The sequence below is a fragment of the Eubalaena glacialis genome, chromosome 15, assembly GCF_028564815.1.
Source record: "Eubalaena glacialis isolate mEubGla1 chromosome 15, mEubGla1.1.hap2.+ XY, whole genome shotgun sequence".
NCBI classification, from domain to species: Eukaryota; Metazoa; Chordata; class Mammalia; order Artiodactyla; family Balaenidae; genus Eubalaena; species Eubalaena glacialis.
The window spans coordinates 77,764,914-77,787,617 of record NC_083730.1 but is presented as its reverse complement, the minus strand read 5'-3'; the positions used below and the strand labels follow the sequence as shown (position 1 = coordinate 77,787,617).

The window sequence follows — 22,704 nt, the reverse complement described above, 5'->3', positions numbered from 1 at the left end:
TGCACCACCAGGCAAGCCCTATGTTAACTGTTTTCTGTACACACTGTCATAAAAAGATGCAGTTTGCAAAATAGTATAAACACTGTGAACCCATTTTATCTGTTTAAAGTATATTACATAAATATTTGTAGTTCATTTTCGTACGTCGTATTGCAAAAGTCTGAAAGGATCTATACCAAGCATGTTAATATCGTGGGTTCTCCATCAGTAGTAATGTTGTAGTTATGACTTGTTGACATTTCCGTTATAAACTTTAATTTTGAATTGTTTATGCAAAATAACTGGATTTATTTTGTATTAGGCTGAAAGTTGACAATTTTGGCTACCATTTGTGGATTTTGACTTAGATTCATTATGCATATCAGAATCTTTTTTTTTATAAGAGCATGGAAAAACATTTGTTGTAAACTGCTCTTTAACAAAGAATATTTAGTTTTTTTACACAAAGTTTGACTGGCAGTTAATAGTGTGAAGCAGATCATATTTGTATTGATTGAAAAATGAAACTTAGAAACTTAGATTTTAAAAGTAGTGACAGTGCTTAGCTTACTATTATTTATCATTTGAATCATTTAGATTTAGTGAGAATATTAATTGAGAATGTTTTTCTTTCTAATTTTTATACTCTGTAAATCACGGCCTTAAAAATAATAATGCATAATGAAACAATTCCAACATGAAAAGTGTTTTTTACTTTTGTTACATAAAAATAATTTGAGTGCTTACTTAATATACCTTGAGTGGTTATCTAGTAAATCACTAAATAGATGGTATCACTCAACAAATAATGTTATTATTTTCTGAAGGAATAAAGATTTCCAGTCATTAAACAAAAACTAAATAATCAAGTGTTCTGTATCAGGAATTCTAAATATGCCTTTCCAAGATCATTTTTATGTGTCATTTTTACCCTGAAAGTTTTAACTAATCGAAGTGATGGTTCAAAATAAATTTTAGAAAACTTAGGATAGCATGGATTCTGTTCCTATAACAGAATCTCAGTGGAATATTTTTCCCAAGACTAATACAAATTTAATCTGATTTTTTAAGACTTTGTTAGCTTCCATTTAAATGATAGTATAGGGACTTCCCCGGAAATCCGGTCCAGTGGTTAAGACTCCACCTTCCAATGCAGGGGGTGCGGGTTTGATCCCTGGTCAGGGAACTAAGATCCCACATGCCGCGGGGTGCAGCCAAAAATTAAAAAAAAAAAAAAAAAGATAGTACAAGCATATACTCTTTGGTAGCATTTTTTGTTCTTCAGACAAACAGAAGTGATTTTAATAAGGCTTAATAATATTTAATGGCAACCTTCTGTTCTATTTTAAAAATCTAGTCTCTTGACCACTTTGACTTTTTAAATACATGACATCTTTACCAAGTGCACTGAAGGTCTATTATAGGGAGAACTGGTTGGGAGACAATAGAAGTTTTTATTGTAAGTCATTCATTTAATTAAAAAACATTGCAAATACTGCATGTTGTTATTTATATAAAATCAGAAAAAGGACATTCTTGTCAAGTTCCAAAATTTGTATATACTTTTAGGTCATAAGAGTTAATAGTTTTATTTATGACTTTCTAGATTATGTTATTTATGTGTGAAACAAAGCAGGAAAATATATTGAGAAAGAATTCTATTTATGGATGAGTTTTTTAATGTGTTACATTTCTTAAATGTAAACATACATTTCTTTTTTTTTTTAACATCTTTATTGGAGTATAATTGCTTTACAATGGTGTGTTAGTTTCTGCTTTATAACCAAGTGAATCAGTTATACATATACATATGTTCCCATATCTCTTCCCTCTTGCGTCTCCCTCCCTCCCACCCTCCCTATCCCACCCTTCTAGGTGGTCACAAACCACCGAGCTTATCTCCCTGTGCTATGTAGCTGCTTCCCACTAGCTATCTATTTTACGTTTGGTAGTGTATATATGTCCATGCCACTCTCTCACTTTGTCACAGCTTACCCTTCCCCCTCCCCATATCCTCAAGTCCATTCTCTAGTAGGTCTGTGTCTTTATTCCCGTCTTACCCCTAGGTTCTTCATGACCTTTTTTTTTTTTTTCTTAGATTCCATATATATGTGTTAGCATACGGTATTTGTTTTTCTCTTTCTGACTTCACTCTGTATGACAGACTCTAGGTCCATCCACCTCACCACTTAATGCGTACTTAAGTAATGTTTAAGGAAACCAAAGTAATGCATTGTTGTGCATGTTGGCAGTGTCAAAAATAAAACCATTTTGGTGGTTAAAAAAAAAATATTGTGGGTTCTTGGTTATCAGGGCCCGTTTTCCTTTTATTTTTTTACTTTTCTGTCATTTGAATTTTTTATATTATGTATTTTATCATCAGAAAAATGAATCTCACGTAAGATGAAAACGACCTGTTAGGTAGGTTATCTTTCCCATTTTCTGGATACCAAAATGGGGACTTGGACTGTTTTGGTTTGTCCAAGATCATTCAGCTATTAAATGAAAGCTGGGACCATTCAAAGGCATCTTGACTGATGAAAGTGAACTTTGAAAGCTTTAAAGTTAACATGAGTAAAATGGATGGTTTGCGGATGTTTCTTTTTAAGGGATGTTTCTGAAGAACATAAGAAATTTTCCTTGGAGGAGGAAACAATGTGGTTAAGAATCCGTTCCTTAACCTTGAGGCTGATCAGTGGACTTCCAAGTCTTAACCATTCTGTTGGGCCAGAGAATTCGGAGAAGACCACTGAGAATGGAGTATCCTCCCGGATTGATATTTTCCGTTTGCTCCTTCAACAGCTGGAGGTGGCCCTGGAGACGGGAAAGCGATTTATTGAGAAGGACATTCAGGTATCATCAGTGCGTATTTATAATCAAAGCTGCAATAATATGTGACTGTCTTTTTGAAAATAGGAATTGGGGATGAGTGAGTAGTAAAGAACAGTATTTTGTCCCACTTTATGGCATCTACAGGAAAAAGACAAACTTTTTAAACTTGGGGAATTGCAGAGGCTTCCTTAATATCCAAATTGGATAGTGAGGAAAAGCAAAATAGCTTTTTTGTGATGGTAAACTTTTTAATACCTGTCAACAAATTAATACAGCATTTCTGTTTTCACCATAATGATTTGGTTATTATTAGCTTGCTGATCAGTGCTTTGTAACTTAATCTTGGAGATAGATTTTTATCCAGTTCCTTGTTTTCTCATTTTGTATTTTATGAATTTAAATTTCAGTGGATTTAAAGAACATTTAAAGAACTTTTTTTCCTTTCCAGTATCCTTTCCTTGGTCCTGTACCTACCAGAATGGCTGGATTCTTTAATTCTGGCTGTTCTCAGTGTCAGACCAGCTCTTTTTATCTTGTTAGTGATATTTATGAGCTGGACATCAATGGTTTAGGTAAGTGTATACTTGCATGAGTATATTTACAGGGTCTTTGTCACTGAAAACTTAGTAAATGCAACAAAATATCTATAACCTCACATATTTGGAAAAATTTGGAGGAGATGGGAGCTGGAAGCTGTTCTAGAATGTCTGGTTTGCTCTACAAGAAAGTCCATTAAACAGTTTACAAAATAATGTTTAGAAGCTTAAGTCCGTTCCATATTTTTTTTTTAATCCGCCCTGCTGCGCCCCCCACACCCTGCCCTCGCACCTCTGAATGCCGCTCACTCCCTTTCCCTCATTTTCCCACTTTTGTTTTAAGTCTGTTCCATATTTAAAATCATTTTTTAGGGCCAAAAGTTGAAGAAATCCTTGATTTGTTGAAATATTGTTAGATTTCTAGTTGAATTCTTTTCATTCATTCATTTAAAAATTTTTTTAAAATTGAAGTGTAGTTGAATTACAATGTTATGTTAGTTTCTGGTGTACAGCAAAGTGATTCAGTTATACCTGTATATATATACATGTATTTTCATATTCTTTTCCATTCTGGTTTATGATAGGATATTGAATATAGTTCCCTGTGCTATACAGTAGGACCTTGTTGTTTATCTGTTTTATGTATAGTAGTTTGTATCTGCTAATCCCAAACTCCTAATTTATCCCTCCCCCATCCCCTTTCCCCTTTGATAACCATAAATTTGTTTTCTATGTCTATGAGTCTGTTTCTGTTTTATAAGTAACTTCATTTGTATCAGATTAAATTCTTTACTTAAAAATTAAGGCCTAGGGACTTCCCTGGTGGTCCAATGGGTAAGACTCTGCGCTCGCAATGCAGGGGGCCGGGGTTTGATCCCTGGTTGGGGAACTAGATCCCGCATGCATGCCGCAACTAAGAGTTTGCATTGCCACAACTAAGAAGTCTGCATGCTGCAACTAAAGATCCCGCATGCCACAACAAAGACCTGGTGCGGCCAAAATAAATAAATAAATATTAAAAAAAAGAAAGAAGAAGGCCTAAACTTTGTAGAGGAAAGATTTTTTTCTAAACTGTCAACCCAGCGAGAGTCACAAATACCATATAGGTCATGTTTTTTTGTTTGTGTTTTGTTTTTCCCAAGTCATAAGGTTTGTGGATCCTGTCATTTAGAGTATTTGAAACACGTAGATCTCTGGTCCTCCTAGAGAATCTTAAGTAGTGCTTTTGGCAGAACGGTAATTAATACCTTTCTTTGCCTTTTTTCTTTCCCTTTCTCTTTCCTTTTCTCCTTTTCTTGTCCTTCATCTTTCTCTCAGTAATGGAATTTAGAGGCCTGTGGGTCTTAAGAGAAAAGAAAATGTCCTTGCCTATGCTTCCAGGTATTGGTCTTGCTTCTTTATCTTACTAAAAATTGAATTGAAAGTTTTTCATTGTGTTTCAATTTTAGAGGATACAATGGAGATCCAGGAGCGAGTAGAGAATAGTCTTAAGTCTTTACTAGAACAGTTAAAAGGTAAGTGGTCTTACTGTGGATTCCCATATTGTATCTGATTGTCTGACAATAGCTCATTTTTTCATAGAAACTTGCAAGAGGTTTTGAAAAACAATAATGCACACTTTTTGGTATTTTTAAAGACTTTGTTTCTAACTTTAAAAAGTTTTGATTACAAAAGTCGTAGACACCTATTGTAAAACAGTACACAAGTGGGTATGGTCTTTTCCCCTTCCCAGCCCCATTCCTGCAGAGGTAAGTAGGTACGTGCTGTTGGCACTTTGCAGTCTGTATTTTCTACATACCACCAAACAGTCATACATGTGTGCATGGAAATACATAGTAGTGATTTTTTAAAAAAATATATGAAAGGGTATAATACATGCTTTTCTGGCTTTAATTGTTTGTTATCTTGGACATTTTACCATGTCAGTTATATATACACCCCATTTGTTTTAAGGGCTGCATAATATTCCACAGTATTGTATCAGTGTACCAGATTTATTTATATGCTCTGAGTACATAATATATTATGCATAACAATGCTGACATAAATATCTTGGGACACAATTGTTTGGGTACTTATTTGAGTATTTCCTTGGAGTTAAATTCCTAGCAATGAAATTATTTGGTAAAGAATATACATATGCGTTTTCTTTTAACTCTCTCAAATACTTAAAAAAATTATTATTATTTTATTTAACTATAGTTGATTCACAATACTGTGTTAGTTTCAGGTGTACAGCTTCAGATTCTTTTCCATTGTAGATTATTGTGCATTTTAAATCTATAAGTGTCTTTCTTTTTAGGAGCCTAAAAAGTCTTTTATTTTGTTGCTCAAATGAAGACTGAGAATTAAAAGATGATCAAGATTATGAGAATAAACCTGGTATTTGTTATGAAGGTTCATTTCTACCATGCACATTGGTCTTTTAGTCTATAATGGCACAAGTTCTTTTAAACCATCCACTTGAAGTCTTATTTTTATTGTGCCAATGGCCTATCTGTGGAAAGGCGTAGCTGGTGTTTATTTATTTTTTAAACAGTTATCCCATATTTTATTTTATTTATTTATTTTTTAAATTATTTATTTATTTGGTCGCGCTGGGTCTTAGTTGCGGCAGGCAGCCTCCTTAGTTGCGGCTCGCAGGCTCCTTAGTTGCAGCATGTGGGCTTCCTTAGTTGTGGCATGTGAACTCTTAATTGCGGCATGCATGTGGGATCTAGTTCCCTGACCATGGATTAACCCAGGCCACCTGCACTGGAAGCGTGGAGTCTTAACCACTGGACCACCAGGGAAGTCCCCGTAGCTGGTGTTTAGACCCTAGAATATATAATTTATAAGTCTGCCTTTTATGTTTTGAAGACAATAGAGCAGTAGTCATGTGGCTTTTTAAAGAGCTTAAAATAGGGCTTCCCTGGTGGCACAATGGTTGGGAGTCTGCCTGCCAATGCAGGGGACCCAGGTTCAAGCCCTGGTCCAGGAAGATCCCACATGCCGCGGAGCAGCTAAGCCCGTGAGCCACAACTGCTGAGCCTGCGCTCTAGGGCCCACGAGCCACAACTACTGAGCCCACGTGCCACAACTACTGAAACCCGCGTGCCTAGAGTCTGTGCTCCACAACAAGAGAAGCCACTGCAATGACAAGCCTGCGCACCGCAACGAAGAGTAGTCCCCGCTCGCCACAACTAGAGAAAGCCTGCGGGCAGCAACAAAGACCCAGTGCAGCCAAAAACAATAAATAAATAAAATAAAATAATAAAATAAATAAACTTAAAAAAAATAAATAAAGAGCTTAAAATAGATATTCTTTGGTGTTTGTTTCATTGGGGTGGGGGAGCTTTCTGGATTAAATCTTTATATTTGCTTATTCTTTATTAGATTGTGCATTGTGTTCCTAAAAATAACATTGAAACAAAAGCTGAATAAAACCATAAAATATTTTTCTGTTTTCAGATGTCTTCAGTAAATGTAAAGGTGATCTTTTAGAAGTTAAAGATGGTAACTTGAAAACACATCCTACTCTTTTAGAAAATCTAGTCTTCTTGGTTGAGGTATGTTTTTGTTCTCTTTGTGAAAAACTCAATTTTCCTTAATTGTATGCAAGATTAATTTTTCAAAAATGAACAGGTAATAGACACCTTATGCCTGTAATTTAACCCCTCACTCCCACCTTTTGTTAATTGAAAAGCAATTTCAATTTTCTGAACTAATTCCTTCCAAGGATATCGGGAGAATTTCATTCATAATGCTAGGGTAAAACTTCTTGAAATTTGCTTTACAAATCTCTAAAGATTCCTCAGATTCACTGCAAATCTAGCTCTCTTCTGTTCATTTTCCTTTTTGACTCAACTATTATGTAGTTTAAGTTAATTCTGCCAGCTTTCTAAATTTGTTGCTGCTGTTCACTAATTGCTGAGATTCTGCATTATGAAGGAGAATCCAGGAGCTGATGTAGCAAAACACTTGTTTTCTTTTAGCCAGAGAGAGAAAGAAGAGGATCACAAACACTCATAATCCATTATCTTTTTTCCGTTTATTTTGTCACATGTTTATTTACTTTCTTTTTCTACTAGTCTGTAAGCTTCCTGAAGGCAATATTCTCTGTTTTGGTGACATTTTAAGTGCCTAAAAGATACTTAATGAGTGAATGAGAAATAATTGCATGTATATATGTACATGAATACACTGTAGCATAGGTGAAGACGTGTAAACACCTAACTTAATTCAAAGGAGAATATGTGCTGACCAACTGGGGAGATTTCTTCATATACAATTTAAGGTTTGCAGGTGAGGCAGTATCTTACCTGGATGGAGAGGTGGGTGGGGAGAGGCATATTTTACAGAACCTTTGGATTCCATACCTAGGAATTTGGACTTTTCACTTCAGTGAAAAGGATGTTAATGGATCCCCATCTCCTGCAAGGAAGTGAAAGAAAATTGGACTGAGTAGAGCAGGTGTCCTGAACCCCCAGGCCACGGACTGTTAACCAGTCTGTTAACAGACTGTTAGGAACTGGGCTGTACAGCAGGAGGTGAGCAGCAGGTGAGCGAAGCTTCATCTGTGTTTACAGCCGCTCCCCATCACTTGCATTACCGCCTGAGCTCTGCCTCCTGTCAGATCAGCAGCGGCATTAGATTCTCATAGGAGCGCAAACCCTACTGTGAACTGCGCATGTGAGGGATCTAGGTTGCGTGCTCCTTATGAGAATCTAATGCCTGATGATCTGAGGTGGAGCTGAGGCAGTGATACTAGCACTGGGGAGTGGCTGCAAATACAGATTATCATTAGCAGAGAGGTTTGACTGCACAGAGACCATAATAAATCAATTGCTTGCAGACTCATATCAAAACCCTATCAGTGAGTAGCAAGTGAAAACAAGCTCAGGGCTCCCACTGATTCTGCATTATGGTGAGTTGTAGAATTATTTCATTATATATTACAATGTAATTATAATAGAAATAAAGTGCACAATAAACATAATGTGCCTGAATCATCCCCAAACCATCCCCCCCGTCCATGGAAAAATTGTCTTCCACAAAACCGGTCCCTGGTGCCAAAAAGAAGGGGGACCACTGGAGTAGAGGATGAGTTTAGAGCTGGGAGAGCCAGAAGAAAGAATAAAGACAGTATTCTGAGTAGGAGATGAAGAAGACCTGGATCAATGTGGTGATTGTAGAAATTAGAGAGTGGAGAGTTACAAGAGAACTTGAAGAGATTTGCATAGAAGAGCTGTTTGCATAGAATTTGTTTAGTTCATAATCTTTGTTCTTGATAGATATCTTGAGTGTAATCCTTATTGATGAATTTGCAATTTTTCCGCTTTCAGACTATTTCTATTATCCTTTGGGTGTCCAGTTACTGTGAGAGTGTCCTGCGACCATACAAATTAAATTTACAGAAAAAGAAGAAGAAGAAAAAAGAAACCAGCATCGTCATGGTAATAACAGAGAAAACACAAGTAACAATCTGGCTGCATGCTGCCTTTTCTTTTCACTGTTTTCCTGCATTTTGTAAGAGGACCCAGTAGGCATTCATTTTCTCTCCCCAGCTTTTTAAAAAAATAATACACCTGCAGAAAAGCTGAAAGACTAGTATAATGACACCCAGACATCCTTACCTAGATTCACCACTTGTTAACAATTTGCCACATTTGCTTTATCTCTCTCTCTCTCTCTCTGATTCTCTACCTCCCCCACCCCCATTTGTTGAATCATTTGAAAGAAAAGTACAGACTGTGATACTTAACACACCAGGGTAGAACAGGGGAAGTCTCCTACAAAACCATAATACTCAAGATATTTTCACACTCAAAATATTTAATATTGATAACAATAATATTATAATGTCCATATTAACCTTTTCCCTGTTATCCCAGTTACATCCCGTATAGTCTTTTTCAAAATACTAGAATCCTACTAAGGATCTGACACAGCTTTTAGTTGTCATTTCTCTGTACCTTTCTTTCATCAAGCGTACTTCCTTGCTTTTGTTTGTCTTTATTGTTGAAAAGTCTAGCTAGGTTTTTGGTAGACTATCCCACAGTCTGGATTTGGCTAATTGTTTCCGTAGATTTAGGTTAAACATAGATGCTGTGTCCTTTTTAGCAATTAAATTAGGAGGCACTAATGTTGTTATGTCCCATTATTGATAATTTCAGATTTAATTATTTGATAAAGGAAGTATCTGCTGGATTTCTTTATTGTAAGAGTGTCTTCCCTCCCCGTGTAATTAATCTGTGAGATGATGCTTTGAGACTCTGAATATCCTGTTCCCCACCAGCCTTTCACCCACTGGTTTTAACATCCATTGTTAGTCTAACTTGCATGAATCATTTATTTCTTTGGTGGTTCCACAATGGTGATTTAAAAAAATTCTACCAATCATTTATTAACTGGCATTCTGTAAAATAGAGCTGTATATATATATTTTTTTTAACTTTTTTTAAAAAAATATTTATTTATTTTTGGCTGCATTGGGTCTTCGTTTCTGTGCGAGGGCTTTCTCCAGTTGCGTCAAGCGGGGGCCACTCTTCATCGTGGTGCGCAGGCCTCTCACTGTCGCGGCCTCTCCCGTTGCGGAGCACGGGCTTCAGACGCGCAGGCTCAGTAGCTGTGGCTCACGGGCTTAGTTGCTCCGCGGCATGTGGGATCCTCCCAGACCAGGGCTCGAACCCGTGTCCCCTGCATTGGCAGGCAGACTCTCAACCACTGTGCCACCAGGGAAGCCCGAGCTGTATATTTTTAATATCACTATTTTAGTGTCACTGTGGACTCATTCTTTTTTAAATTTACCTTGTAAACCATTATCATCATTTTCTTTTGGATGCACAGATTTGGCTAATGGGAGCCACTTTAAGCTGGTTCCCGTCCTTAAACATCATTGGTCTTTGAGCCCTTACTGTCTGAAACAACAAAAATGCTCCAAGCACTTTGTACTCACCCACTCAACTGAAATCAGACATTTTTTTCAATGAGCCCTGGTTCCTTTACGGGGAATGGTATTCAAAATACCAAGATCTAGTTGTTAGGTATACTAATTGCTATTAGGGTTTTACTGTTTCTAGTTCATGTCCGTGAAGAGAGACAGGAAATTTATTTACACACACACACACACACGCACACACACAGTTTTAAATAATTAATTCTTACTGATACCTCCAGTTTTAGTCCAATATCAATGTTCTTCTTTCCATTCCTTCCCTCATTCCATATTTGTAGTTTTCTTTTCAGAGTAAGAACCATGGTTCCCAACAGCATCAATATATTTATTCATTTGCTGTTTTACAATAAATACTAAATAGTTTTGGAATTAGTACATTGGTTCCACTACCAGTTCCAATAACAAACCCACTAAATAAAGTTCAAATTTTTGCATTTCTTTTTTGTCCTTAGACTGTGTTCCAGTGAATGTAGACAGTGAGGTACTCTGTAAAAGCAGTGGAATTAAAAACTCAGATTATATTATTAGTGTGATGTAAATAAGATTCATCTATTTCTGTTTGTATTCAATTTTGGAGTTTCCTCCCATCTTAATTGATTTAATTTTTGCATGTGTAAAACATTAACATAATTTATATCCTTTTCATAAGGAAAGATGTTTAGGATTTATTCTCTAATGGCATGCTGTTTTGTTAATGTTTGAATTTATCTTATTATTATTAATGGAAGATTTTTGTTCACTATAGGAATATAGTAACCATTGTCGTTTGAAAATGTTGATGGTTTTATTAGTAATACTAACTTCCTGCACAATTCAGTAACAATTCAGGAATTTTTTAGATTTGACACTTGTCCTGGGTGTTGCCATTCCTTCATTTCTCTCCTTCAGTTTGTTCAAGATAATTTAACAGATCATGAGTGCAAAGTTTGAAAGAATTGATCAGAGTTGCATGATTACTTTCTCTTCTAATGAAAACCTACACTCCTAGTACTTGTCAAATAGCTTTTGGTATTTGGATTTTGTGAGAGTTTTTGTAGTTATTGCTTTTCTAATTTCCAAAAATGAGAATAGCCGCCTATTTTTCTGATTGTCAGTGTAACCTAAATATATGAATAAAGTGAAGATCACCCGTTTTCCCAGCAAACAGAGATAGCCACTGCATACAAACCAGAATCATGCTCTATAGAAAGTTCTGCAACTTTGCTATTTGTTTTTGTTTTCACTTAATAGCGTATCTTAGACATCTCTTCATTTCAGCAAATATAGATGTATCTCATTACTTTTAATGGTTATGTACTATCCTGTTATGTTAATATACCATAACTTATTCCCATTGTTGAATGTTTAGTTGGTTCTGATTTTCTTTTAATATTATAAATAGTGCTGCTATTAAAATATGGACAAACACAAGATGAATTTATAATATGATTTCCTTAGGCTATCTCTTAGATCTGACATTACTATGTATACAGGTTTCCCCTGCTATCCAGAAGTATAGCATTCCTTTGAAACCTTTCATAAGCCCAGGTGGCATAAGGGGAAGAAGCAATTACCTTAGGACACATCTTGCTAATGGATGCACAAAGTAAATTGAGATAAAGCACAGATGGTTACAGACATAGTTCACTGCTGTGGCGGCTTGATGTTGAGTGGCACTTCCGGTGCCACTATTGCTGCTCAGGGTGTGCGCTGCTTCTGTAACAGCTTGCTGCAAACGCTTTTCACCTTCTTTTTCCTGTGAAAGCGAAAATCCTTTTTGGATTTCTTTTGGTTAGCCAAAACAGGTACTAATGTAGGTCTTTCATGAAAGCTAAGTGGCGTAAAGCGAACTTTCAAAAAGCTGGAGATACCTGTTTTTACATTCCCCAGTGGTGTGGTGTGTCTGTATCCTTACCCATTTGATAGGCAAACATTGGTACTCTCCTTTTTCCAATTTGCGTTAAAAAAATTCTATTGATGTTGCACCTTCAAAGAAGACTTCTTGAGTGAAAAGCTGGCCTTACTAGTTGATTGGCTAGGTTTCTTGTGTTTATCTGTTTTTTAAATTGTATCACTGCTGGGATTTCTTTGATATATTTTCTGTTTCTGTCTTTGCCCAAGTTTCCTATTGTGGTAGTAGTATTTTTTCCATTGATATGTTTTGAGCTATTGGACTCTTAACATAGTAGTGTTAACATAATCCTCTTTCATATATGATGCAGTTTTTTTTCAGTTTGACATGTCTTTTAACTTGAGTGATTTTTTTTTTGTCAATATAGTAACTTTTAAAAAATAAGATTTTTTTTCATGCCTAACTCCTTTGAATTAATGCTTAGATCATTGGTTTCATGGTTTTATCCTTTTTCTAATGGGATTTGGACGCCAAATTTGCTGCTAATCACCACTTTATGTTTATCCCACAAATTTGGTACTTCATATCTTCATCTGACATAGCAAACATTTTTTTCTAATACTTGTGATTTATTCTTTGACCATTGTTTTGTTTAGGTGCTATTCAATAATTTCCAAATGTATGGTGATTTAAAATTTTTTTTTTAGTTTTTGTACAATTTTTAAAGGTTACTTTCCATTTACAGATATTACAAAATATTGGCTATATGCCCCATGTTGTACAATACGTCCTTGAGCCTATCTTAACCCAGTAGTTTGTACCTCCCACTCCCCCACCCACCTATTGCCCCTCCCCCAAGATTTTTTTTTAACTGTTCTTAGGTTAGTATTATGTTTAGAAAGACCTTTTCAATTTATGATCGCAAAAGCCACTACCTAAATCCTCTTCTGGTGCTTCGATGGATTTTTTTAAAAAATTTAAGTATTTAAATCTGTCTGGAATTTATTTTGTTATTTATTATTTTATTTATTTTATATTTCACAATATGTCTAGCTAGCTATTCAGTACCATTCATCCACTTGAAAACCACTGTTTTGAAAGGTCACCATTTAAATTCCTTTATATTCTTTGCTCTATCTTGGGATTTGTGTCCTTTCAGTCTTTGTCAATTTACTTATATACCAGTCCCATCTGGATTTAATGTAACTTTATAATATACTCTAATATCTATTAGGGCAAGTTCCCCTTAATGGCTCTTTTTCAGAATTTTCTTGATTGTTGTCACCCATCATTTTTTCCATTAGAATTTAGAATTTCTGTTTCTGTTATTAACATTACAGGAAATCTCAAAGACATAAAGAGAAGAAATGAAGTCTTGGTTCTTCTCATCTCCTTTAGTGTTCTAGGAGATTCCCAACCTGAAGTTGAATAATGACCAACTAAGATTTTTTATTCTTTTTTTCACCTCCACTTCCCCAGAGTGAAATAAAACCACACTGGAAAAAAGTCATCATTACTGAGTTAGCATTTGGTGGCTATTAAATTTACCTTGGTTTGAGAGACTCTTTTAATATCCAAAACTATATCTATCCTTGTTACTATTTTTTTTTGTGGGGACCACACCACACACCATGTGGGATCTTATTTCCCCAACCAGGGATTGAACCCGCGCCCCCTGCTGAGGAAGTGCGGAGTCTTAACCACTGGATCTCCAGGGAAGTCCCATCCTGTTACTATTAATAGAATTAAGTACTGCTATAGCATGAAATTAGTATATCTTATGTGATATAGCATGGGAGAAATATGTTTGATAATCTTTCAACTTTTTAAAAATCTTTTTTTCCAGCCACCTGTCTTTACCAGTTTCCAAGACTATGTTACTGGGCTTCAGACTTTAATTTCGAATGTTGTGGATCATATTAAAGGACTTGAAGCACATCTAATTGCACTTAAACTTGAAGATCTTATTTTAGAAGACACTTCCCTCTCACTGGTAAGAGACTGCATGGTAAGAGACTATAGTTGATCAGCAATAAGTTATATATAGATATTCAAGTGTTCTTATGGTTATCACAGGGACAAGTTAATTTTCAATTCATTATTCTCTCCTATGGGACTTGTGATTAGAAGGTGCCTGGCACTGGTTTTTTGCTGTGGTCTTTGTGGTGGTGGTGTCTCCTCCCCCTTCATCCCCCCTCCCGCTTTCCACCTTTGAATACATTTTTGGGGGTGTTCTTTTACTGTGAAAACAACTGATGAATTGTTGAGGAGTAGAATTAGTATTGTCCCTGTTTTGAGCACCATAGGAAACCAGCCATACTTTTGAGATTCAGGGACAATCTCCTTGACTGAGAACTTACCTGCTGTTGGATTGGCTGGTTTCTTTGCCAGCCCAGCAATTATCACATGGAAAAGGAAAGATGCTGGACATCAGAACTAATTATGTCAGTAATAATGAGGCCAGAGCAAGCCAGCAAAAAAGGAATGGAAACAAGTATGGAATCAAAGGTACTAGTCAGTTTTCTCCTGATCATTATTTTAGGCTAGTTTCTTAAAATTCTGCTAGCAAAATCCCTGATAAAGTCTCACTTTAAAAAATGTGGATTCTTTTTAAAAAGTTAGTTAAATAAAACAAACAAATGGTGTCAGGTGAGTTAACATGCACCAGCTTGGAGTAGGTTTAGGATTTTGATAGGAGCCAGAAGAGCCATGGTGGAGCCACCTGATCCTGGCTAGTTGTTCCAGTGATGAAACTCCGATCGTGAGGAAATGCTTTCCTTGAGTAGTTTGTCTGACCTAAGCCTCTGCTGATGAGGAAGCTCATCCAGCAATCTGAGGGCAGGCATCATCCTAGCCTAAGACCTCCACCCAGGCCCTTCTAGGGAAGGGAGTGAATGGAATCTTGCTTGGCACACCAGCTTTAAAAGGTTGTAAGCCCCTCTTTTGTAAAATGTCAACATGTTAGAGCTTTGAAAAAAGGGCTTACTGTGGGAAAGGGCTCAGAACATTTAACATTTCCAAAGACTGATTAAAGAAAGCAGACAAGTGTTGGCTAGAAGTTTGGTTTTAGCCAGTTAAGCTATATATTCAACAGTTTTCTTACGTACATTAGAATGAATATAGACTTCAGTGGTAATTAGAGGTACTGATTGATGGATTATTAATTCTTTAGTATTTTTGTCTTCCTTTTTTTAAGCCTTACATTGTTTTGGGAAGTAAAATATGTACATGGTAAAAAAAAAAAATTCAAAGAGTAAAGAAAGAATATCCAGTGAAATGTCTCCTTTCCATTCTAACCGATTCCCTAGTTCCCTTTTTAGAAGGAACTGCTTATTATCAATGATTTCTTGTGTAATCTTCCTGAGTTAGAGAACCCATTTACAAGTACGTTATGACCGTGCCCCTCCCCCCCACATCTTGCCTTTAAACACAAATGATAGCATATGATACATATTGTTTAGTCTCTTGTTTTTGTGTTTAGTCTCTAGGAGATCATTACATATAAGTAACTTATCTACCTTGTTCCTTTTAACTGCTCTGTAGTGTTTCACTGTTTCTTTACAGACAAAAATGTATGCTTGTTACAAGAGAATTAGAAAATAGAAATATAGAATATTAAAAAAAATAGAAACCTCCCAGTTGCCAGCCCCAAATGAGTCCCAGTCCCACCATCCAGAACCACCTCTACCTCTCCCTCTTCTCTATCCCCTTAACACATTTGTGTCTGCCATTAGCCTTTATGACTTCCAGGTACTTGGTTACCCAGTAAAGGCCTAGTAATTAAATCCTTGTGAAACTGGTACATCCCAGGCAGGAATCTGCCTTCTTCCCCCACATGCATGCCAAAAGGTCCTTGCTAGTCCTTTTGGACCCCTTTTACCTATAAAGAGATCTGGTAATTCATAGTAGTAGATTTGGAGCTGTTTAACTTTTGACTTTTTAGGTTAAATGCAAACTCATTCTGTGCTCTAAACTCCCATCCCCTTTTGTGAATAGTATAGAAAAGTAAGAACTCGAAATTATAGTACCTATTTTTTAAAATCTTAAGGATTGCACACTTGGACAGATGTCACATTGCTTCATGTGGTTGGGCTTTGCTGGACATCTTTGAGATTTTCAATAAGTAGATATAAATTTATTGAGCTCACTATTGTTGAGCTTAAAGCTTGTAGAAATATAATGATCAAAGACCTGGCTGTAGAGTAGAGCGATGCATACAAATTACTAAATTGGAGATACGATATAGGCACAAAAATCTGAGTGAGTCAAAAAGAGTCTCACTGGAAAGGGGACATTTGAGGATTAATAAATTTTCACCAGGCAGACAGGAATGGAGGAAAGGAATCCCAAGCAGGAGGAGGCACAGACAACAGCACAGAGGCAGGAAAGTGAATTGTGTGGTGCACCATGAGTCATTTGGCAGAGCCAGAGCCCATGGTGATTTCGGACGCAGGCAGCAGTAAGCGGCAGCTTGCAGCAAGCAGCAGTGAGCAGTAGCAGGAAGCAAGATCTTAGTTCCCAGACTGGGAGTCCTAACCACTGGACCGCAGGGGCCAGCAGCTAGGGCCTGGGGCCCTAGTCCTTACGTGCCTTGGCAAGAAAGAATTCAGGCAAGGAGGCAGAAGGTAAAGAAAAGTAAAAAGTTTATTGGAAAAGTAAAGTACATGCGGAAAGACGAACTCAGAGAGTCGCGCCTTTGGGAAGTTTAAATCCTTTATAAGGTGTCAGTCTTCCGGGTCTTTGTCTTCTTTTTGGCCAGTTGTATTGTTTTGACCCCAGGGCTAATTTGTTTCTGGACCCTCCCCTGGGTGCGCACGCACCCTTAAGTTAAGATGGATCCCACTGCAAAGGCCTCTGGGAGGAGACGGCAGGACTTACTATGGTCTGGCATCGCCTGCCTTTTTGACGCTGTGTAGGCTTTTGCGCATGCGTAGTGTTTCCCTTGCCCCAAGGATGGGAAGTGTGTGACCTCTGGATCATTTAATAGGGTTTAGTCCCACTCTGTCCCTGCCATAAAAAGGCAAGGTTATTTACCCTGTTCCTGTTGCTGGTTTTTATATTGAGGTGCACATCTCGAAATATAGACAGGAGTCCAGTCATAAACATGTAGTCCTGCAGCCCGTTTGTCTCTTGCTTCAGGAAATGTAAACAGGGACTGGTAATGAATGTCAGGCCTGGAGCTCATCTTCTCACCCCGTGAGGTGTGAACAGGAGGCCAGTTGTAAATGCCTAGCCTGGAGCCCATCTATCTCCGGCCTCAATGGTATGTGGGAAGGACTGTTGGATACAAAGGTGACAGGCATAGCAGCCCTGCTGTTGTCAAGAGGATTGAGTGGTTGTTCTTGTTGAAAGATCTATCTGCCTCCTGAAATGAGGAATAAGATTTCTCATTTTGATTATTCTAGAGGTTATCCTTAACTCTGGGCTACTTTCTAGATTTTCCAAGCCCTGATTCTGTCTTCATCTTTTGACCTTGGAAAAGTCGCTTAACCTCTTTGGGCCTCAATTTCTTTATTTGTAAAATGGAAATCATAATAATGTTAATGCAAGCTCGCGTGCCCAGTGCACAGTGAGCCCAAACAAACTGAAACGTTGGAGTTTGGAGCAGAGAAAGGTTTATTGCAAGGCCATGCAAGGAGATGGGTGGCTCATGCCCTAAAAGCCCAGAACTCCCTGAAGGGTTTCAGCAAAGCATTTTTAAAAGCCAGGTGAGGGAGGAGGGTCGCAGGGTGTGTGATCAGATCGTGCACAGTTCTCTGATTGGCTGATGATGGGGTAACAGGGTGGTGTCACAGGGGTTAACTTTATCAGTCCTTAGGCTCCAGGAGGCCTGGGGCTATGTGCTCATGGTCATCAAGTAGTTAACATCTTCCATTTGGTGGGGGGATTGATTTCACATCTGCAAAACAATTCAGGAAATTTGCATCAAATACTGTTATCTAGGTACTTCAGAGAAGAGCTAAAGCAGAGGATATGGGCGAAGGCCTGTCCCAGGAAGGCCCCATAGTGCCCTGCTCGGATACAATAATACCTACTTCATAGGGTTGTAGTGAAGATTAAACAAAACAATAATGGCTTTATATTGCCTTATTTTGTTAAAGTCATGATACATATAACATACTGAGCAGCACCGGCCACCAAATATTGGATCCATGTAGTGCTCAGTACTTTCTTTTGGGTTTAAAAAAAAAAAAGAAAAAAAACCAACTTCAGTTCCATTTACATTAGGTTCACTTTTTTCTTTCCTTCCTTCCTTTCTTTCTAAACTTGAAACACTATGAACAAGGCCTCTGGAGTACTACCTCTAGTCCTGGTCCCCTTTCCTCTTCCCTAGCGGTATCCACTGAAACTGGTTGTATGCCAAGACACCCCCCCCTCCTTTTTAAAATATTTATTTATTTTGGTTGCACCAGGTCTTTGTTGTAGCATGTGGGATCTTTTAGTTGCAGCATGTGGGCTCATAGTTGTGGCATTCGAACTCTTAGTTGTGGCATGCATGTGGGATCTAGTTCCCGACTAGGGATCGAACCTGGGCCACCTGCATTGGGAGCACGGAGTCTTATCCACTGGACCACCAGGGAAGTGTCCCCCTCCCCACCCTTTCTTAAAAACACCATCTGGTCTTAATGTAACTTTATAATGTACTCTAACATCTGTTAGGTGTTTTTAAAGTAAATTATATACACTTTATTTTATTCAAAAGCATGGTTTTTTTCACTCAACCAATATTCAAGAGTTCTGTTCAGGCTAATGCATCTAGATCAATCTTGTTCTTTTAAACAACTGTATAGTGTTCAAAATATGAATGTACCACAGCCATTGGACATATTTTTAGGTTGTTTCTGTACATTTGCTTTTACATATAGTACTGAATGAAATGTATTTGTGTACATACCTTTTTATGCACTTGTTGGGTCATAAAGTGTGCTTATCTGGTTTCTTTTGGGCTTTAAAGTACTGCCAACTTCAGGTAAAGCTAACCAGTTTTCAGGCAACCTTCTTGCTGTGTTTGAACACTCCATCCCCTTTATTTTTTGTGCTTTCTACCACAGGTCAAACGTGCAGCAAATATTTAACTCACATACTTGAGCAGCCTTAGGAAAACTGGTCTTTTTTAGTTGTTTGGCCTCTGGAACACGATCGTGGACTTTGTCAATATGGAGGGAGGCCTGTCAATATTGTAACTAGAAAAGATGATACTGGTAAATTTGATGCCTTTAAAAAGTGGCTGTGATAAGTCTAAATTAATAATAAATTTCTACTTTTTTTCCGATGAAACTAATAATAAGAAATCTCAATTTTTCCACTTTGTACAGCTCATAACAAAATAGTAGTGATTTTATGGCTGAAGTACTTAGTAATAATTTTCTAACTTTTTTTCTTGATGAAAACTAGAAATCAGAAATCTCGCTTTTCCAACTTGATATAATTTATAACAAAGGTTACTTGAAAGATTGGTAATGCTAAAGCAACAGGGGTCTCAGTGAAAAGTCACATGGAAAAATATACATCTGTGATGAGCTTAGCCATCTTTGCATTTAATGAAATTGAAAATGACCCACTCTATTCTGATAGAGCTTGCAGTGAGACCAGAGGTAGTGGTAATTTTAACTTACACCTGAGGATCTCTTATCTGGGGGAATGCTTTCTGAGCAAGACCACTAATTCTTGTTTCCTTTGTAGGAAGAGAGAAAATTTTCAAAGACTGTACAAGGGAAGGTACAGAGCAGTTACCTGCACTCACTTCTGGAAATTGGGGAGCTGCTGAAAAAAAGACTTGAGACTACAAAGAAACTAAAAATTTAAGTTAGTGTGAACCACAAGCACTGATGACTCTACAACAGAAAATGACATCATCTTCCCAGGCAAAAGCTACATCTGGTTGACCATCATTTTAATCCAGAACTTCCTCATAAAATGCATGAAGGACTTTGATCGTGAATTAATTTTTTAGGTATTAAATGTATACAACTGATTAAATTATTGTATATAAACCGGAAGCAGGACCCTCGTCTGGGTTTGACCACTTTTTATACATGTTCATATGCATATGGCAGCCACAAGAGAACCCCACTCTTCTTCTTCCCTTCTATCACCGGAAACATCTGGTGGGGTGGGGGGAAAGCAGCAATAGAAATTAAGCATAAAGCATTGACCTCAGAGCAGCTGAATGGCCCTACCATTATATCAGTGCGTGTTTTGGTCTGGTCCTTGAGCCTTAGGAATCAGAAAGCAGAAGAAGAGGGGGACCATGATTGGGAGCAGGCCCTCTTTCCACATTAGCAGTTTAGTTTTGAGGCTTCCTCAAATGCTTGGCTCCCACAGAACCCAAGGCAGGTACCCAAAGGGCCTCAGATGAAATTTGGCATAAGCACCTGCCACTGAAGGACATCACTCAGATGCCCACAGGCTGTCGTTTTTCAGCTTAATAATCCCAATGGCCGAGACATCCCCATCCTAGCTCCTGTGAGAGTTAAATCAGAAGTAGCCTTTTGTTACCTTACAGCTGTTTGGAGGGGAAAGTAGTGCAGACCACTTACAAGCCTGCTGAGGACTAGCTTGCTGTCTTTCGTCTATTTGCGAAAGATGGGAATCACTGTTTTAAAGAAGAGAGGTGTACATAATTTATGCAGGCAAGTCTAATACCAGTGTCGTTGGTTTTGTGAGCTATATATATATGTATATGCTTTTACATATATACGTATATTTTCAACCATATATACATGTATATGTAAATGTATATACATGTATATATGCTTGAAAGATTTAATACTTTAGTGTTTTTTAAGTGGGAGGTTTGGGAAGGAAGAAAGGAAGGAATGTATATTAATATGGATTTAACCTAGGTTTTAAGATTTAGGCTGGCAAAAGAAATGTTATCAATTGGGCTTGAGGTTCAGTTTACTTTTTTCAAACTTGAGAATTATTACCAGGATGGTATTTACGTTGTTCATCTGGAGCTCCCCAAGACTGTGGCTTCAGAGGTTGGTTTGACAGAAAAGATAAACATTGCTCTTGAAAATGTTACACATTTTATACAACTGCTTTGGTAACTTTTTTGTGTTGGAATCTGTGCCTCTGTTTTTGGTCTTTGTTACCCAAATACCGTTAAAGTTAGTAATTCTGAAAAGCAAAGAAATGAATTTGATGAGGAAATTCAAGTATCTGATGGAGGATTGGTCTTGAAGACCTTCAAGGTCCTTTCCAACTCACTTCTCCAGTGAAATGTGATACTTCTTTCTTTTAAAAGCAACCAAAAAAGAGCTTGGAAAACCTCTGTATGCAAAGCAATTGCATTTTGTCCCTATCATTTTGACTTTCTTAGATTCACAATTTGGTGGGGTGATTAATAACTGTCTCAACTTGTAGGGAAACTTTTTTGAAAATTACTGAATTACCTGGTCAAAATAAGACTTGTTGGAAATCCTAGTCTATTCAGTAATTTAAAAAAAAGTTTTGATGTTAATTGGTAGCCACAACTGTCATACGCCATCCCAAAAGAAAAGAACTGCCTTGAACAAGATGAATTAAAAATTCTGATTGATTCTGAATCTAACTTAATAACATCATAATTTCATAAAACTATGGTCTATTTAGATGGAACTTTGTGTATGGGGTTGGGAGTATGTGTGTATGGCATGTGTTCTTGAAATGATGTTTCTTTGAATACCCAAAAATACTATACATAGAAATAGAAATGTTCTTTAAAACAAGTCTATTAACTGACAGTGATCATTCTAGCATATGTGTGCTCAGTGGTCTGGCCTTGGTCCTCAGGGACAGTGTGTGACTCCAGTGGTCTACCTACCTAGTCTCTTGCCTAGGGGCATCTGGGTCCTCTACTGGTTTTAGTGACAGATAATGTTACGTTGGGGTTATGCTTCCTTTGTTACATGTTGATTTCCCTACTAAATGTAGCATTTCAATTAGATCCAACCTCTTACATTTTGAGATAATTGTAAAAAGAATGAAATTATGCAGAAATGGCCAATATCTTTTATTGATCTGTTCTTTTGGAAATTGTCATGCACTATAAATTGTGTACAGTTAAAAAATATATATATATATATATATACACACATATATTCTTACATGAGTAAAAAGCACCCTCTCCAGCAATTGTATGTAATTGGTATTTGAAGAGAATTCCCAAATAACTCATTGCTGCTGCTGCTGCTGTTTTTAGTTTGTGTGGGTTTTTTGTTTTGTTTTTGTGTGGAAAATTGATATTTAAAAAAAAAAAAAGGAAAGGAGAAAAAACACGACTACTGTTTACAGACTGAAAAATTACTGCTTTTTATACTACTGAGATCCTAAGTTAAGACTCTCCAAAGCAAACATTTGGTTTAAATCATTTATCTGATGTGGATAAAAGGTAGAGAACTTTTTAGTGTTCTCCACATAATGGAAAATGTACAAATGCCTAGCTGTGTTGCCCATCAATTTTGTATATTTTCATAATTTTAATTGTTCAAAATTGCATTATATTTTGCAATCACTATGTTCAATCTGGATTTGTCTTTCATTCTAACTTTTAATATAAAAAGGGGTTTCAATGTATCTACAGCCTTGTTATTGAAACTCTTCCT

At 37.0% G+C, this 22,704-nt stretch overlaps 1 protein-coding gene across 1 annotated transcript in view; it reads left to right on the top strand.

The window, feature by feature from the left end:
* Nucleotides 1-20,774, top strand: part of NAA25 (N-alpha-acetyltransferase 25, NatB auxiliary subunit) — a 71,062-nt gene extending 50,288 nt beyond the window's left edge. Inside the window, exons 18-24 of the mRNA XM_061169212.1 lie at nt 2,589-2,832; nt 3,260-3,383; nt 4,796-4,861; nt 6,798-6,895; nt 8,672-8,782; nt 13,962-14,108; nt 19,799-20,774. Coding sequence (XP_061025195.1) covers nt 2,589-2,832; nt 3,260-3,383; nt 4,796-4,861; nt 6,798-6,895; nt 8,672-8,782; nt 13,962-14,108; nt 19,799-19,921 — 913 coding nt within the window. The 3' untranslated portion in view covers nt 19,922-20,774. The remainder of the gene's footprint in view (nt 1-2,588; nt 2,833-3,259; nt 3,384-4,795; nt 4,862-6,797; nt 6,896-8,671; nt 8,783-13,961; nt 14,109-19,798) is intronic.
* Nucleotides 20,775-22,704: the final 1,930 nt, after the last annotated feature.